This window comes from Harpia harpyja, chromosome 6, assembly GCF_026419915.1.
Source record: "Harpia harpyja isolate bHarHar1 chromosome 6, bHarHar1 primary haplotype, whole genome shotgun sequence".
Lineage (NCBI taxonomy): Eukaryota > Metazoa > Chordata > Aves > Accipitriformes > Accipitridae > Harpia > Harpia harpyja.
In genome coordinates, this window is record NC_068945.1 from 23,695,770 (window position 1) to 23,713,727 (window position 17,958).

Here is a 17,958-nt window from a genome sequence, read left to right on the forward strand (position 1 = left end):
CAGTGTCTTCGAATGTGCTTTTGCATCTTGCTCGCAGGGGTCTAAACACACAACAGGAAATGTAACACACAGAAACACTTTAAAACAGAGTCACCATGCAGCAGAACTCTACTCGTTAAAATGCTGCGTAAGTTTTCATTTTGGGCTGTTTAGTGTGGGCTAGACAACTAAAGACACCATGTGTGTAATACTGCAAGTATTTCCTGTGTAGGTTTTTCTACCAGCAGACACTGGAGTCTTATTTATAAAGACCTTACATTAAAACACACTGCCTGGCACTGAATTTCACCTCTGTAAACGTTTAATGAAAATACTTCATTCTCAAGCAAACTTGTTTCCTCACCTTACATAAAAGTCAAGATACTCTGCACTGTGTAACTGTCACTCCAGCCTCCCTCTGCAGCCATAGGCACACAAAACTGATGGTCATTTATTCATACATTTAACAAATACTTAGTTTTCTAAAATCAGTTAATTATACAACATGTTGCATCTCAAACTATTACATACTGCAAAACATAGTGTATGGATGCATTTAAGTGGTTTCAGTATCAGCTATCGGGACGAGTTAATTTGAACTTCCCTGAAGGGTCAGGAATAAACCAGTGTTCCCAGAGATCAGTGTGAACACTGGGATAGTCCCAAGGTTTGTATCTCCCATTCCAATGAAGTAATTTAGCTTCCTGAAGAAAATGCTCTGAGTAATGGGTATCAGGACTCCAACCTGTATGGGTAGATTTAAAAAAAAAAAAAATTTAAAAAATCCTGGTTTTAATAATGGAAGACCCTATAGAGTGAGGTAAAGTCAGTTATTTTAAGAAGTCTGATTAGTATGGTTTCACCTATTAATCGACAACTAGTTGTATGATAAGAGTAGCTTTTTTCAGCTTCATGCCTCTAATGCTGCATCAGCAAAAAATCTCAGTAATTTTCCTCTCTCAACACTTTTAAATTCTTGGCATAGCTGGGGTTTAAAAAAAAAAAAAAAAAAAATCATTTTACTATTCATTTTACTATACCAGCTAAGCCATTATATCTTTTTCCCAGGATAATTCCCAGGTGAAAGGTAACTACATCCTACAGAATGTGGAACAGACAAACATGCCCAGGCATCCCATCTTCTTCCACTGTGCCTACTAAAAGAGTGTCTGATTTTTTTCAGTCTCTAGCTATATTCAGATCTTCCATATATTCTTTCCATAGTTTATGACAATATAGGTTAACTGGTCTTCAAACATGTAACTTTGTCCTTGGTATTTGGGTTTTTTTCCTTCTTTTATCCAATTTAATGACTATTAGGGTTTGGGTTTTTTGCAGGGGATGCAACTATTTTGTTTGCTTGACCTGTTAAGAGATTTGCGCAGTGACACCCGTGGGGAACCCCCACATTCTGCCCTACCCTGAAGACAGCAGGACTAAGGCATGTTCGGGGAGGCAGGGATTACATACTGTGGATCTGAGGTATAAAGTAATGCATTGAGGTAAAGTAACCTAAGGTCCTATACTAGAATCTTACAAACTGTTCACTTTATTTAGTTCCAGCTGCAAACAGTGGGAAGTTGAACTTACCAAGATGCCTTATGTGCCACATAGGATTAATAGTGGAATACTTTCTATGAAATACAATCAGCATTGGAGAGGTTGCCACGCCTCCCCCAAGGGTGCTGCTGTAGAGGTTTTCCCTGCAAAAGGAAAAAAAATTAAAAAAAAGAAAATGTTCAAAATCTCAAGCAAAGAATCTAGTACAAAAGACAGAAGATTAAAAAGTTAAGTATTCTGGCAAAATTCAAAATCATGTTGAATAGACCAGTTTTCATCATACTCCCTCCTAATGCTGTTAATTGCTTATATTTGCAACTCCAGTCCCTGTTGAGTAAATCATTGCTACCAAGGAAAATGGGAGTCAGACCCAACATGATGCCAATTACTTCTACACACCACCTATAGTCTACAAGGCTGACAAAGTTTACAGTAGAAGAAAAGCTGTTAACATAAAGAAACCAAACATTTTAGCCTGGTTTCTTAAGAAAATGTACATGTTTCTGTGTGTTTCATTTCCTCTTAATTCCCCATTCTCCCCTCCCCCAGCTTTTAGACCCATAAATTAACTTCAAATCAGTTTTGCCAAAGTCTAGTTGGTATAAACTAACATCTAAAGGATACCGATTTCCTAAGAATTTTGTGATAAATCCAGGGCTGGATCAAGCCAAATCGCTGTAAGGAGAGGCATTAGGAGGTCGCAGCCAGATGTCTGGCCGCAGCATGCTTGAGGCCTGGCCAGTCAGTCGGCACATGGGCAAAGCCACCCCAGCTATGGGACACTGTGCCACCCACCAGCCCAACAAGGAGGAAACGTGGGAAGCGCCAGGAGATGCTTAGAGGCCACAGAACAAAAAAATCATAACCTCCCCTCAAAACCGGGTTTCAACTGCTAAGCAATTTATTTCACTGTCATTTCAAAATCCAGCTAAAAGGAACATGAATGTGTTATCAAGGTATAAAATCAACTTCATATAGATAAAATCTGCAGTAATATTCATGGAGTTTTTTCAAACTTGTAAAAAGCACAGCAATAGCTTGTCAGGATATGTTACGTAAGCAGAGTAAGAGAAAGACACTTGGCTTTTCATTCCTTCACATGCTTATCATTTGTGTATCTATCTCCTCTGTTCACCTCTGAAACTAACAAGTAATGGACATAGTCCAATAGCACAAGCTATTCAGTTTCAGTTTAGCCTTACTAAATTTAAATTTAACCCTTTGCAGAGAAAGAAGATAAATGTCAAGTTTGCAAATGCAGGTTAACAGTCAACTAACATAAAAAAGGAACAGTGATTGTTTCATGCTGTCATGACTTGTGGTCAATGCCAAAAAGGTATCTTTCATGTCAAATTTGGTTCATCTATAGAAAAAGAAGTGTTTTCTGTTGGTATTTAAGAAATATGGTGTCCAATTACAGTTCGGCTGACATTACAACTGGAGAGACCCCACACAAACAAAGAAACATTCCTCCTCCTTTAAGCCAGCCTCAGAAAGGGAAGATCCTAAGTGGCTTGATCCCAAGTGAGGTCGCTCACCCAAAAGAGCCACATGTTCTCAGTGTCCCTCAGGATTAAGTGTGGTTTGTGATTAAACACCAGACTAAAATTCCAGATGGCCATTTCCTGGTACACAATTGGTCAGATTTAAGCAGACAGAAGTTCTGGAACATGAGTTACTTCGCTTGATGAGATCCCAAAGACAGACTGTCTAGAGTTAAAGAACTTCTAAGAGCTTTTAAACAGAAAACTGTAAACTGAGTATTAAAAGTAAAGTGCCAAGCTAGATTTCTGCACATACTCTACATTTCTTTGCATCCACTTTTCCAACTGCTTTGTAATCCGTTGATGTTTCCATTCAGTCATGTTAGCAACAATTACTCCAGGATTAAAGGAGCAGGTGCTGGGGCTGATGCCAAGATCTCTAATCGCTTGCTTTCTGTAGTCCAGGAATCCCATGTACGTGTTCTAAGAAATAAAAAAAAGTATGTTTATCCCCTATGAATCGCTATAAAGATAAGTGTAAATGCATCTCTCTACCACTCACATGGAGACTAAATACGTGCTCCCAAAGCTGAGTTTCTAGATGATGGTTACCTGTCTTGATTTCCACATGACACAAGGCTGAAAGGCAGGATACTTCCAGCTACTCAGTTACTTTTTCCACAGTATTGTTCCATGGGAGTTTGATAAGGCTCTTCCCTCGCCATGTGTTTGTCTTTCTGTAGCTTACTCTAAATGATGTAGCATCACGTTTTGTACAGCTGTAATGCCAGAGGGACTCACTGACACTTCTGGGGAACTCAGCTCAGGAATTAGACTTTGAACTTGTTTTCCTATCTTTCATTCCCTATTTGACTACTACAAATTTCATATATTCTGTCTTCATTAGGTGTTCCATAAGTGCTCATGATCTACTGATAGCAAAATACCAAACATAATTCAGTAAACTCCAAAGAACAATACAGATTTAAATCACTACAGAAAACAACTCTGCATGGCATCACAGAGTTACCACAAAAAGTAATTCTTAATTACCTGCAAAACTATTACAAAGCGATCAAGAAAGAAAAAACCAAAAAACTTTCACTTTGGGGAAAACGTATAAAATCATCTTACATTTGTGGGTAAATACATTCGTTATTAGAATTCTAAATTGGCATCTTACCTGCATCCCTACGCTTCTAACCATTTCATGTGTAGAAGGCAGATCGCAATCATCTGAAAAAGCTGCAGCATGTCCAGGAGCTAACTTAGTGTCGTAGAGTTCCTGGATGTCACCTGATTACAGAAAGGTCAAAAGCATAAGAAACGTACTTCACTGTTACAGAGTTGACAGGATAACTGCTGTTCTCATATATGTTGTTTATGAACATACCAATTTTAGGGGATAGCCCAGATATTGATGAAGGCTGAATTTTGTAATATGGGACAATTTTCAAATTTGAGTCCTGTACCTGGATGTCTAAGGTCCATCTTTAGATATTATCATCAGTATTCAATACATACATATTTTGGTCTGAACATCCAAAATCAGCTACAGCAGAAGCTGACTACACTGTTAAGAAGCCTGGTTACAAAGTTCTGCATTCACAGAGCTTGCCTTTGGAGAGGGAGGGAAGGCAATTTTTCTGAGCCTCTTCAAGTCCCACAGAAGTGCCACTTCAATCTCTTGCACAGATCAGGTTTTTCCTGGTGTTACTGTGTTTATACCTCCTAGTAAGGTACTTGGATTCCCAGCACTGGCCAGTTGAAATGTGCCTGTCATACTTGACCATCCCTGCTGGCTTCACAGACCACACAACTCCTTCCTGGTGGAGGGAAATAACGTAATGCATGGCATGTCACTCATCACCCAACTAGCAGGTACCCACAATGTGCCAGAACAGTTTCAGGGCAGGTGGGAAGCACAGCGCTGCCACAGCAACTGAGCGAGTCTGCATCCAAACCTCCTACAGCTACCAGCTTTGCTGCTGGGCATGCGTCAGTCACAGGTAAGATGAATTATCTTGGAAGGCCACATATGGCCCAGTAGCCCGAGGTGAGCTCATTAAAAAGACTAGTAACCAAAAACATTCCCTTCACTGCAAACACAGTAGTTGGAACTACTATTTCTGAAATAAGCAGAGATTATTTATTTGTCTGAACTCATCAGCTGGTTGGAAAACTTGGTTTACAACTCATGTCCCACCAAGAAATAGAATTTGAATTAATGGGATACTTAATTGTTGAAGATCAACATGCCTTGCTAAGTATTTTCCCCTGATTCTAAATAGCTTCTGCTTTTCAAGAGAAAAAGCAGAAAAAGAAATTAAAAAATCAAACCAAACAATTCTGGGCTGACACCCCAAGTTCAGTATGTTTCATTTTTATTGCTTTGCAGAAAGCAATGACCAACAAATAAATGATCCCAAAGTTAAAGCCCGAAAACCCCATTCACTCCTTATCCTGTCAGAAGTCTCATTCACTCCCATTGCAGAGACATCTGACAGAGAGCACAGACTCACATTATAGCTAAGACACAGGGACCGGCTGCCAGAACAGTCTCCCTCCTTCCTGCCTTCCCTCTGCCTCACTCCCACAAGTCCATCTCTATTCCCCTTTTCTGGGCCCTGTGATTGTGTGGCCCAAGGGTGAGCAAAATAGGCTGGCTGAAGCAAAGGGGGAAAAAAAAATTTAAAAAAAAAAAAGGTTGGGGTTTAGGTTTTGGGGGGGTTTTTTGTACTGCTAGTCTTCTGCCAGGTCAACCAGCTGAATCAGCTTAATCTGCAGCTGCACAACTGTAGATATGACAGAAGTAACAGGAGCTGCCTGGGGACAGGAGAGGCCACTTTTGTCAGCAGCAGCCTACCATAAGCTGTAATGTGAAACGGCACCTTTATCCTGTGGCTCCAGGAACACTACCAGCTGACATAAGCTGACAGCCTAATGAAAAAGAAAGTCCTACCTCCCCTCTTCTCCTAGACACACCGCCTTGACTCCTGCCAGGGAACTACTTCAGGCTGAAAGTAATCACGCTTCTGGTGAATGCCTGCGCAGGTACAAGGAGGGATGCAGAGAAGTGGTGGGCTCAGCTTAAAGTGCTCATGAAACTAGATTGTAAATGAAGACTTTAAGAACCTTTCAAAGAGTTAAATATTGCTGTTGCCCATTGATGACAGACAGAACAACAAAACAAAAAGCAGAGGTAACCGCTGGAAACACGTATGTTGAAGAACTGTGATATGAAGTCCATTGCAAATTAAAATGAGACAGGCAGAGCAGATTAATCATATTTTATAAAGCAACTAATAGCGGCCCCTTTAAGTGCAGATGTTCTGAAATCTGCCACTAAAGAGACAAAACCATAAAAAGGTTCAGAGAAGCAGTGGAGAATTAAATTATACTTTTGTCACGTGTAAAGTCACTGATCTTAATGTTCTTACAGCAAAGATTAATTTAGGCCAAAAAGTTTATTATAGTTATACTCGTTATTCTCAGTCCCTTCCAAACGAAATTTTCATCAGAACATCCCTTTAACGTTTAACAAGGATAGGTAAAATGGTTTTGTTGTCCCTGTGTTCTGGGCCTGGCTAGGATAGAGTTAATTTTCTTCATAGCAGCTTGTATGGTGCTGGGGTTTAGATTTTTGACCAAAACGGTACTGATAGCACTAATGTTCTAGCTTTTGCTGAACCGTGTTTGCACAGCATCAAGGCCCTCTCTGTTCCTCACTCTGCACCCACAGTGAATAGATTGGGGGTGCGCAATAAGCTGGGAGGGAATACAACCGGCCAGATAACCTGAACTGACTGAAGAGATATTCCATGCCATATAATGTCATGCTCAGCAAAAAAAGGGGAAAGAGGGGGTCTTGGGGGGGTTAGCCAGCTTTTGCTCGGGAACTGGTGGGGCATTGGTCTACCCACCAGTGTTGGCGAGTGACTGCCTTTACATCACTTGTTCTGTTTTCTTCTCTCTTCTTCCACTTATTAAACAATTATTTGTTTGTTTGTTTTATCTTGACCCTGAAGTTTTCTTGCTTTTATTCTTCCTTTCCTCTTCCCCCATCCCACTGGGGGTGGGGATGGGGGGGAAGTGAGCGAGTAGCTGTGTGGCACTTAGCTGCCCACCAGGGTTAAACCACTACACTCTGATTAAAAAAAAATGTTATAAAATAACAAGTAAACAATACAATAAAACAAGGGAGGACAACAACTCTACAGAGAAAAAAAAAATATACTGGGAAACAGAAGAGAAAAAAATCATAAATTAATCATTTAAAAAAATGTTCCTCTAATTACGATTTATTTGTATAAACAAAAAAAGATTTTTCAGGATTTGAATGCCTTCTAACTGCTCCCATTTGTCTAGAAACTCTGAAATCCTTGATCATGATTCTGCAAATTCCTATGGATTCTGAGCTGAAGATGCTCAAAATCATATTTTGAATCTTTGGAATTTTAACGGTCTTATCTGAGTAAATTCCTCTTGCTCTCAAGAACAGCAATTCTGGATAATGAACTGGTAGCATCTGTGAGAATTCAAATACTAGCAGGAAATGCATGTCACATACTTAACAACAAATATTGCAGCATCTAAGTGAAATCCATCATATCTTTCAGCAATTGACCAAATTCAATTAAAATGAAACCCATACATAAATTTTGATCAAAATCAACTATTCCAAAGATATATGGAAATTCTTCTTCAGACTTCCCTTTAAATAAACAAACAGATTATTTGCAGTTTTCCTGAGTGCAACACTCCTAGCAGCTGCCTCAGTTTCCATTATATCTCTTATTTCCAAACAACTGTAAAAGCTGCAATAACTCTGATTTTAATTCTGCTGGAAATTGCTTTTTGGATGACAGCTTACCTTGAACAATGATATCATCATCCAAATATATTACTTTCTCATGTTTCTGGATAAGCAAAGGAAGATAAAATCGAACGAAGTTCAGCTATTAAACAGAAAAAAAGGTAAAGACTAAATGGTAAAGCTGTTTAATGTAGCAGTCTCATGCTTCTGTCTCTATTAACAATCAGTTTTAATTTCTCTGTTCATTGAGCACTAGCCAGCAATCACTTGCTTCCTCTCCCCCAGCTTTATTAGTATCTTTACTAATATCGTGAATACATTATTTTTTTATCCCTATTTTATTTACTATGGCCGTAACCAAGCAGCCCAAAACAGTTGCTTCTTCACATAATCACATAATCATTGAGGTTAGAAAGGGCCTTTTGAGATCATTTTGTCCAACCCCTCTTCTCAAGCAGGGTCCACAGGAGCAGGCTGTCGGGGACCAGGCCCAGTTGGGTTTTGAGTATCTGCACAGATGGAGACTCAACAGCCTCTCTGGGCAACCTGCTCCAGTGTCTGACCACACTCACCATAAAAAAAAAAAATTTCTCATGCGCAGAGGAAATTTCATGTATTTTAATTTGTGCCCATTGCCTCTTGTCCCTCTGCTTGGGTATTTATACACATTGGTAAGATCCTCTTGAGCCTTCTCTTCTCCAGGCTGAACAGCCTCAGCTCTCTCAGCCTCTGCTCATACAAAAGACACTCCAGTCCCTTAATCATCTTTGCAGCCCTGTGTTGGACTTGCCCCGGTAAGTCCGTATCTTCATGTACTGGGGAGCTCAGAACTGGACACAGTACTCCAGATGCAGCCTCACCAGTGCTGAGAAAAGAGGAAGGATCACCTTCCTGGACCTGCTGGCAATGCTCTTCCTAATGCATTTTTACAGCACACATCATACAAAACACTTCAAATTTAATAGTGCCATCATTCCACTATAGGAATGATTTGACTAGTGGCACAGACATGGGATGACAACTTCTACAATAGCAACAAAGAACACAGCAGAGGGAAAGGGGACTGAGAACATAAGAACAACCATACTGGTTCAGACCATTTTACCCAGCACTTGCCTTCAGAGTGGTCCTAAGCAGACAGTGAAAGATAAGAATAGAGCACGCATACAGAACAGTTGCTCCAAGTATTCTAGCTTTCAGCTATTTTCAGCTCAAGGCATTTCCTGAACCAGATGTGATCTGTCTAAATATAAACGTCAGTTGTCCCTGAATCCCTGTAAATTTTTACATTCATAAGACCTTTCAGCAAGGAACTCTAGAGATTTAGTATTCACTGCATGAAAAATGCACAGTATTTCTTGTTTGTTCAGTGACTTCTACTGATTTAATCTAATGGCCATTCATTCTTGCACTGGAAGAGATAATGAGCAATCACCCCCCATTCAGTCCTCCACACCACTCGGTTCTGTAGATCTCTACTATTCTCATGCTAGAAGTCACATTTCCAGGCTGAACAGTTTTAACCCACTGATTCCTTGCATGAAATCTCTTCCATATATTAGAAATGTCAAAGGCTCAGAGAAGGGCAGCAAGAATAATCATTCTGAACAGACTTGAACATTTTCCAGTGGTGCTACATCTTTTTCAGATAAGGGGACAAAGATTGCACATAATATTTAAAATGACAGAAAACTATGCATTTGTATTGTGGCATAATGATGATCTCTACTTTGATCTTTACTCCTTTCCTAGTAATTTCTAACATCTGATTTGCCTTTTCTGACAGCCAGTAATATTTAGATTAGTCATTAACCTCTGAATTAACCCTGGACATAAGCAGAATGCAGCCAACTCAGCATCATGGAGGCACAAAGAACACTATTAGATCTTCCCTCTAATAAACTGTGAATATATTCTTAAAGATACAATACATTCAAATTGCCAAGTTCTTGCCACCAAATACCGAGGTCCCAGCAAGACAGACAAGATGCAAGGAGCTTGTTATAGTACACTTTTCCTTCTTGAGTGAGGGTGTAGCGTTTCAACCTGATGTGGCTTCTCTGCCTTACACCCCCCGCCATGTAATGGAACAGAGATCTAGGACATTTTAAAGCCTGTAATAAGTGCTGGAAACCCTGAAAATCTGCTATGCGGTGTTCATTTACTCACAGGCTGCAGTAGCTCAGGACGTGATGCATCTTGTCTGATTTTTCCTTTTAGTACCATAGGATTGAATTCCACAATCTTAAATTTTATTTCTTTCAGTTTAGAATTTTCAATCCATTTTCTGTGATAAAAAAGAAGTGATAAATGAAATATTGAGTGTGTGGCAAGTACTTTCACTATTAAATTCACAGACTCATAGGAGAATAAGAGACCTTGAAAGCTCACTCAATCTATTCTATCCCACGACATAATCACTCATGTCTACCGCTATTGCACACGGACATTTGTTTAACCTGTTCTTAAAAAAAAAAAACCAAAACCAAAAACCCAAACAAAAAACAACACCCAAAAACCCCAACAAAGCAAACAACCCACACCACTGCCAAAAACAGAGACTCCACAGGTTGCCTACACAAACGGTCTTTCACCATCACTAGCATTAAATGCTATTTTTCTAGGCTTTCTTGCTATAGTTAAAGACCATTTTTTCTTATCCTATCTACTGTGCTTTTAAAGCAGAGGTTAGTTTTCTCCCTTTTACAGTTTTACGTCCTTCAAGATGACTGCCACATCACCTCCTAACCATATTTTCTTTAGACTAATTTTTTTTTCATTATTTTGTCAGATTTCCTGACACTATTGCTTCTTTTCTCCTCTGAACTCTCTTCTAAATCCTTCCTGAAGGCACCTAAAACTTAACACCACACTTTTTCTGATGCGTTAATAATGTCTGCAAGATCAGAAAAAGTTTCCTCACATCTCCTGTGGTCACATGTGTCAACAGGTATATCCACTATGATGGAGGCCTTTTTTTTTTTTTTTTGAATCAGTGTGGTCAGTTATCAGTCATAATTCTGTAGTTTTCCAGATGAGTGCTACCAAACTCCTGCTTCACCCCAAGCCAATACAATCAGCTATTCCCACCTATATTACCTTGTCATTACCTCTATTGAATTTGATCACATTTTACAATTCATTTTTTCCAATTCATCATGATTAGTTTGTTTTCAGCTCTTGTCCTCAATGTATCTGCTGCCTCTCTTCCAGCTCCATGCCAACTGCAGATTCATAAAGAACATTCTCCACTCTATTATCTAGGTTACTGATGAACTGGATGGGAAAAACTCCCTGTGGAACCCCACTCATTACATCTTTTCACTTTGACACAAATTGTGGGTACACAAGCTACAGAAGTGCAGTAGCCAGAGGTGAGAACTGCTAAGAAATCTGCTTTAACTTGGATTCACATCTTCCTCCTCTTTTAGACAATGTTTGTAAATTCTAACACGCAAACATGCTTTCATTACAAGCTTTTCTGGGCCTCTATCTATAAGCTTTAATACAACCTCTTAGCTGAAACGAGCTTTAAACAGCAAGTATTTCTACTCTGAAGCTCAAGACACAGCGCCAGATGAGAGGTAAGTGCAGTGCCACAAAATGGGATTGTGACAAGTAAGCATGTATATACACTCACCTTACTACAGACTCTTCTGCAGCAGATCTACAAAAGGCAGACAGGCACAAGTATGGGCACGGTTTGGCTATTTCACACCCCTTTACACCAGTCAGTGCTTGTGTAGGGCAAAAATGGTCCTTTTTCCTACATGTAGAGAATCCTGGGGATTGCTACCAATAGCACTTCTTAAATAAAAGGGAGAAACATTTCCCTGAAAAGTCCTCCAAAGTCTATGCGCGTGCTAAGGAGTAAAACAACCTGGTCCTAACTACAGCATGAAACAAAACAAGACTGGTATATACCGAATATGCGGGATGGTAGTCTTCAGCCCAACTATGTAGAACAAGACATTAGCCTCTGTGTTGCTGTAGATGCTACTGATTGCTGCTATAGCTGCACCCATTCTGCCCGCAGCAGCGCAGATTACAACTGGGATTTCTTCCTCCATTTCCTCAGGACTCTCCAAATCAACTATAGAAACAAAACTATGCATTATAACAGAAAATTAAGAATCTTTTTGTATCAGAGCTGGGTCACAGGAATGACAGTGTAGTTCCATAAGCAGCAGAATCGTACCACAATCACACCATTTCCTTACCACATCCTATACACATCCGCAGTTGGCAAGGCATACAGCATGAGCTGTCACTAATCCACACCTACATGGAGGTTGACTGGACTGTTGGATGCCTCCGAACAGAATATATAACAGAGTTCTTGGCATCTTCTACTCAGCAGGGGCACAATTCAGCCTGTCCTCCATGTAGCTGCTTATTCACATGAAACCTGAAGAAGTTTGAATACCTTTGAGACTTCTACTTCTCGGTTATATTCAGTACAAATTGAACAATAGGTCCCAAAATTATCAAAGGAAGGAGGTAAGTGGAAGAGATGGTGCAATTGCGTGAGCTTCACTTCTTTGGGAAACAGGCTAGAAAGGAAGAGTGCAAAATTTTGCACCAGCAGGAAGCTGCTAATGATAAAAGGAAAAAAATCTAAACAATGCTGAATCAGTTCATATTACTACTAAGGAAGATTTTTATCCCTAGCACTGATTAACTTACAGAACTTACATGGATATATTTACACTGGTTAAAACATAACCATTAAACTCATAACAACCCCCCCCAAAATATACTGAAAAAAATGGTTTATACCAAGACAGAGTTTGCTTACCTTGGGAACACTGAATAAGCTAGTAGTATAAACATTTAATACCAGTCCAACCATATCAACCCTAGCAGGTTTCTGTCACTATAAAAATTCCAGCAAAACCTTCTGCTGTGAATTATGTCAAGATTTGATGATGTGTCTGAAATTAATAGGTAGGCCAAGAACATTCCCAAAGGGGCAAGTTGTGATCACAGTTTATTATCACTTGACAACTCCAATACTGTTCAGCACAAATAAGGATATACCCCAGCTTCCACCTACATCAGTGACATCTGGATAAAAATTTCAATCAGAATGACAATTCTTAGTCATTATTATCGATCTCCTACTATTTTATTCAAGTAATTCAGAGTCAAAAAATTCCACATCCCAGACCTTATGCAACAGTGTAGCTCATCTACTGCAGGCCAAACAGGATTCAGTAAGACAAAAAGCACTGTTCAAATGAAGAGATAAGGAATATAAAACAAGAACGTAAATGATACAGAAGTACAAGTCATTTACCTGTTTCATTCTTTAATGCAGACGGCACTTGATGAACCCTGTTATACAGAATGGCGCACACAGTTAAGACAAGAAGTAACAGTAAGATCTGGTTAACTGAAACAAAAGGGAGAATTTGTTAACAATCAGTGTAATAGCTAATTCCCAAGTACCTTTTTTAAAAAAAAAAAATCCAATTTGCAGCCAGTACATATCATAACCTGTATTTGCTGTGTTTATCAAATTCTCCTTTCTCTTGTTATTTGATCAAGCTAAAAATTTTACGTTAAAAACATAATAGTATCTCTCCCCCCTTACAGTAAGTTCCAACTATCTCATTTTCATGGATAATTCGCTCACTAAATCATTAAGCTCCCAACATATATGGATTAGCCACACTAGGAAATTCACTTATTTCTGAATTTTACCAGGAGCCTGGAACTTCCTTTTCTTGGCTAGTTTGTTGTCTGTATATCATCACAGGACTTCATGAGTCAATTATTTTTACCTAGCCCTTTCCTTCTCTCACGTTTTCCTGATAAAAATCCAAACACAGGAGAAACTTTTTTTCTATTTCAATGTGCAGATCTTTCAGGTGTTTTGAGCAAAACTCTAAAAATACTAGAAAAACAAACCCAGCATGCTACGGAAGCCAGAAATGTTCCAAAATATTTGAAAATACATACACATTTTGACATGGTTACTTTAATCAGTAAAATCAAAAGAAAGCATGCAACAGCAAAGACCTTACTATATACTCTGATTTGTAGTTCCTACCAGACTGTCTTGTACAAGCTTAAGTTACTCAACATAAACCAACCATAAGCAGGTACCAGGACTGTTCACCGAGTACAACAGGGAAGTAATACATTGCCATCACCAACAGTGATTTTGATGATGGGAGTTCTTTGTATAGGACTACTTTGTTACTTTTGCACCACCATAAAAGATATTTAAGGCGTATAAAGGAGCAAAGGGAACAAATTTTTAACTATTTCAATCAAAAGGGCCAACTGGCCAGAACTGGGCATGAGAATAAACTGAAATTCATAAACATACATCACCAAACCTGCACTAATTTAAACCAGCTGAGGAAACAGCCCATTGACTTCAGAGAAATTTTGGATGCATAACTGGAGGCACACACCAGTCCATTTTCAGTCACTGACCCTGACAGCTGATGAGAACCCCAAATTTCTCGGGGCCACACCTCAACTGCAGATATGAACAGCATTAACGTGCAGAGTTCTGTAAAAAAGCCAGGCTCAATGCTCCAGGCACAACTCACATAAAACCAGCAGCTACCTGCACTCTTAGTGGGAAATTCCAGACCCCTTAGTCTCATGAAGTAAAGCAGTGAGTAATTTTAAATTAAGGGGATTTATGGCTGTACTTATCTAACTTAGTTAACAGAAAAAGGCTTATTTGTATACCTAAAGTTAAGTATAATTTAGCAAAACTAGAACTATAAATTTGCCTTTGACATTTCTATCCTCTTTTAAAAATATGTATTTCAAATGTTTTTAGTCTTTCTTACTTTTCTTTAAAAGAGCCATGTGTCCTGTTGGATGAGAACTGTGATCTGTGGTAAAATAAAAATAATTAAAAAAAAAAAAAAAAGAAAAAAGAGAGAGAAAAATCATTAATACCAGCAGTGAATACTAGTTAGTTATTTCAGGGACAAGGTTTTGCATCATCAAATTTTACTGTTGACCTGGTCAAAGTAAAACTGAACTCTATCTTTGTAAATAACTTTTTTGGAACAAATAACTAATATTCTCAGCTATAAGTATTGCATATTTTAATTTAAGCTACTAACAGGTTGAAAAGAACAGCATTTTAATAAATTCCATCCAATCACCTACATCAGCAGTAACTAAGATTTTTTTAACATATTTTAAAGTAACGTGCAAAGAAGTATTAAAACACCCACTGATGCAATTTGTAAATACATTTACATTTACCTCTGATTTCACCTAAAACATAATAACAATCACTAATATTCATGTCTTGCTGGAGTATGTTCCCAAACATATGGGAATCTTACACTGGAGCCGTGTCTTTCAGACTCTCAGAAAATTTCAGAGCAATAGTGAAAAATATTTTCTAACAGCAGTATCCTTCAACCAACAGTAAGGAGGGAGTCTGTGCAATGATGTGGCTTGTATTTAAGCACATTATTTATGATGCTGAAGAAAATGAGGTAGCCTTCCCTAAAATTGTACTTCTAAACCAAGAGTGGCCATGACTTTATGCCTGAGAGGACAGAACATAATGGCTAAAACACAAGATTATGGGAAGTAAAGCATTCACTTGAATTCTGGACCCAAAACTACTGTTTATGAAAAAAAAACACAAACCCAAACCAAAAAAAACAAAAGTAAAAAACAGCACCAGAAGTTGGGGCGGGAGGGGGTGGGGAGGGGAAAATACAACTATGTGATCTAACCTTTATGCTATGGTAGCTGTATGTAGGACAGAAACAAATTTTCCCTGTTTCCGTACATACAGATATGGACACATTACGGCATAGATAAGGATATATGACGGTTTCTATGCACACATAAAAATGAAGTTTATTCTGACTCCTTGAGAAAGCAGACAGAACAGCAAGAATTCTTGAAACCTTAGTCACGAAACTGACCGCCTCTCATTGGTTACTGCTCAAGTTCAGGCGGCATCCTAAATTAGTCTCTGCTTCGACTAACAAGTTAAAAGACAATAAAAATATTTTTAAAAGCTAAGATGTGGCTTTGTTTACAACCACTTACATTCACATGTATTTAGGTCCCAACAGACAGCTAAATCAAAGTGAAGAGAGGAGTACTTCTGAAAGTCCTTTTGCATCTGCAGTACTCATCTACATTCCAGCAGCCCACTCTCTTCATGTGGCATTAATTTACACAGAGAGGAAATCAAGCTTATCGTTCAAAAAAAAAGCCACTGCTGAGAAAGCCCTTCTCTCACGCATTATGCACAAGTATTGTCTTCTTATCCATTTAAAAAGTTTACTCATTTAGGTAAGCAGAGAGAAAACAGAACTCCCTACACTCTTGGAGTAACTTTCTAACCCCACTTCAGCAAATCACAGTCTTCCACTGATTCCCATAGAGCTGACTACTATATTTTAATTAACATTTGTAATTATAGTCACCAACAATACCGATGATCACTGCAAGATGAAGTCGGATAGCCACAGCTTCATGTTATCTTCAGAAATTATTAAATCAGCGTAAACTGAACCACATATTAAACTTTAAAATCCAAACTCAGACAGACTCTCATACAAGTTTGAGTTCTAAAACTACAGCATTCCTAAGCCTCAGAAACTCAGGTTGATTACCCACTGATTTTTAAGGAAAGAGAGGAATATTTGTTCCCCTACAAATATTTACTCAATTTTTCCTGACTGTAGACATTAGTTCCTGGAACCTGGCACTCCCTAACTCAGTTGCCAAATGCTGTAACAAAATGAGGGGCTGCAGAAGGGAAAGCTCAGAAACAGTGACATTACTGCTCAGATATTTCCTGCTTAATTAGTCTTTTTACCTCTTCAAAGCAGCACAGTATTCGGGACTCCTCTCTCCTGAAGAGCTGTAGAGCTATTTACTCAGATCATAGATAGCCCACAGCTGTAAGCACTCTTGCCAAAGCTTCCTTGACCATCATCCTCCTTTGAAGTCCCCTGCACAAGGGCCTTACAGGGCACAGTAACAGTTTTAAGATTCAATTCCTTTTTCAAACTCTTCAAAGTTTACTTTGGAGTTGTGCTGGTTTTCTTTTCTTTTCTTTCTCTGCTGCTGAGGAATAGCACAGAGTCCAGACGCCGCACTGGAGGAATGAGAGCCCATAAACCACTTCCAGATGTGCAGAACGATGATGCAGCCCCAGATCTGGCAAACTTGCCTCAGAGCTTCAGCTAGCAGATTGCAAACAAATCCCATAAGACAAAAAGTCTTAAGGGGGTGGGGGAAAGAGAAGGAGGCAAACCCTTCCAGAAGTTACTTCAACAGCCTAGTTGCAGGTTAGGTTTCTAGTCATTATTTACGGTAAATGTGAACAGATAACTAGTGTGCAAGAGCCAAATGACAACATGCCAAAGTCAAACTGAAAGCCAAAAGTTTTTCCAATGTCTGTTTGCAGAGTTCTTCCGAAGTCAGAAGCTAAGGGAAACTTGCAGAATTCAACTCTGAATATGTATTTTGACATGAATCATCTCATTTCCAAATCTTTAAGCAGTTAAGAGAATCTGAATCTACAGGTTTGGTTTAGATTCAAAGGGACTTTAGATCAAGGTAACCAGCACATGTTCAAGGTAACCAGCACACGTTCAAGGTAACCAGCACACGTTGATGCTCTGCCTCCTAAGCTCTCCTGGACTGCTTTTGCAGTTTTATTTCTACACCACTTCTTTTATCCAAGTTCTCTCCCTCCCTTCTAGGACCCTCCCTTCTACATGATAATTATCAACACTGTTTAGTCACAAGACTTGCATGAGTACTGAAACGAGTAACAATAATAATAGTAATCTTCAATCCTAAACTATTTTTATATTTTCAGCATAAGTGAGTGCAAAACTTATAAATTCAGTCAAGGTTTAAAAATCTCAAGTGTTTTAAATGAAGACTGTTGTTCCATTTGCAGGAACTGAAAATGTGGGTTTTCAACTGTACATCTCAAACATGCCAAGACTGTATTATCTGTGTCTGATTTTCTACAGAAACTCACCTTTTGCAGAGCTGCTTGAAGGAAAAAGAAATGAAGAGCTATACATGATGTGCTTCATGTAGATGGCCACAACTAGTACTACTTCTTCTGTACTACAGTATTTTTTTTAAGCT

General features: G+C 38.9%; 1 protein-coding gene across 3 annotated transcripts; it reads right to left on the reverse strand.

The window, feature by feature from the left end:
- Positions 1-105: 105 nt before the first annotated feature.
- GLT8D2 (glycosyltransferase 8 domain containing 2) lies at positions 106-17,418 on the reverse strand. Of its 3 annotated transcripts, none has more exons than XM_052791020.1 (10): positions 16,667-17,418; positions 14,655-14,699; positions 13,139-13,234; positions 11,764-11,932; positions 10,009-10,126; positions 7,897-7,981; positions 4,207-4,319; positions 3,340-3,506; positions 1,570-1,682; positions 106-724 (listed from the first exon to the last, which is right to left on the reverse strand). In XM_052791020.1, exons 2-10 carry the CDS (start codon positions 14,671-14,673, stop codon positions 552-554), a joined length of 1,053 nt encoding a protein of 350 aa, XP_052646980.1. In that variant the 5' UTR covers positions 14,674-14,699; positions 16,667-17,418; the 3' UTR covers positions 106-551. The 3 variants fall into 3 exon arrangements, with proteins under 3 accessions (XP_052646980.1, XP_052646979.1, XP_052646981.1); XM_052791019.1 differs by lacking the exon at positions 16,667-17,418 and adding an exon at positions 15,889-16,462; XM_052791021.1 differs by lacking the exon at positions 16,667-17,418 and adding an exon at positions 15,567-15,658.
- Between the last annotated feature and the right edge of the window lie 540 nt (positions 17,419-17,958).

Coding starts and splice junctions, on each gene's coding strand:
- GLT8D2 (XM_052791019.1), bottom strand. CDS start 15,964: ATGCAAAAGGACTTTCAGAAGTACTCCTCTCTTCACTTTGATTTAGCT. Junction 10,127..11,763: donor ACTACCATCCCGCATATTCG/GTATATACCAGT, acceptor TTTTTATCACAG/AAAATGGATTGAAAATTCTA. Junction 4,320..7,896: donor TGATGATATCATTGTTCAAG/GTAAGCTGTCAT, acceptor TTCTGTAATCAG/GTGACATCCAGGAACTCTAC.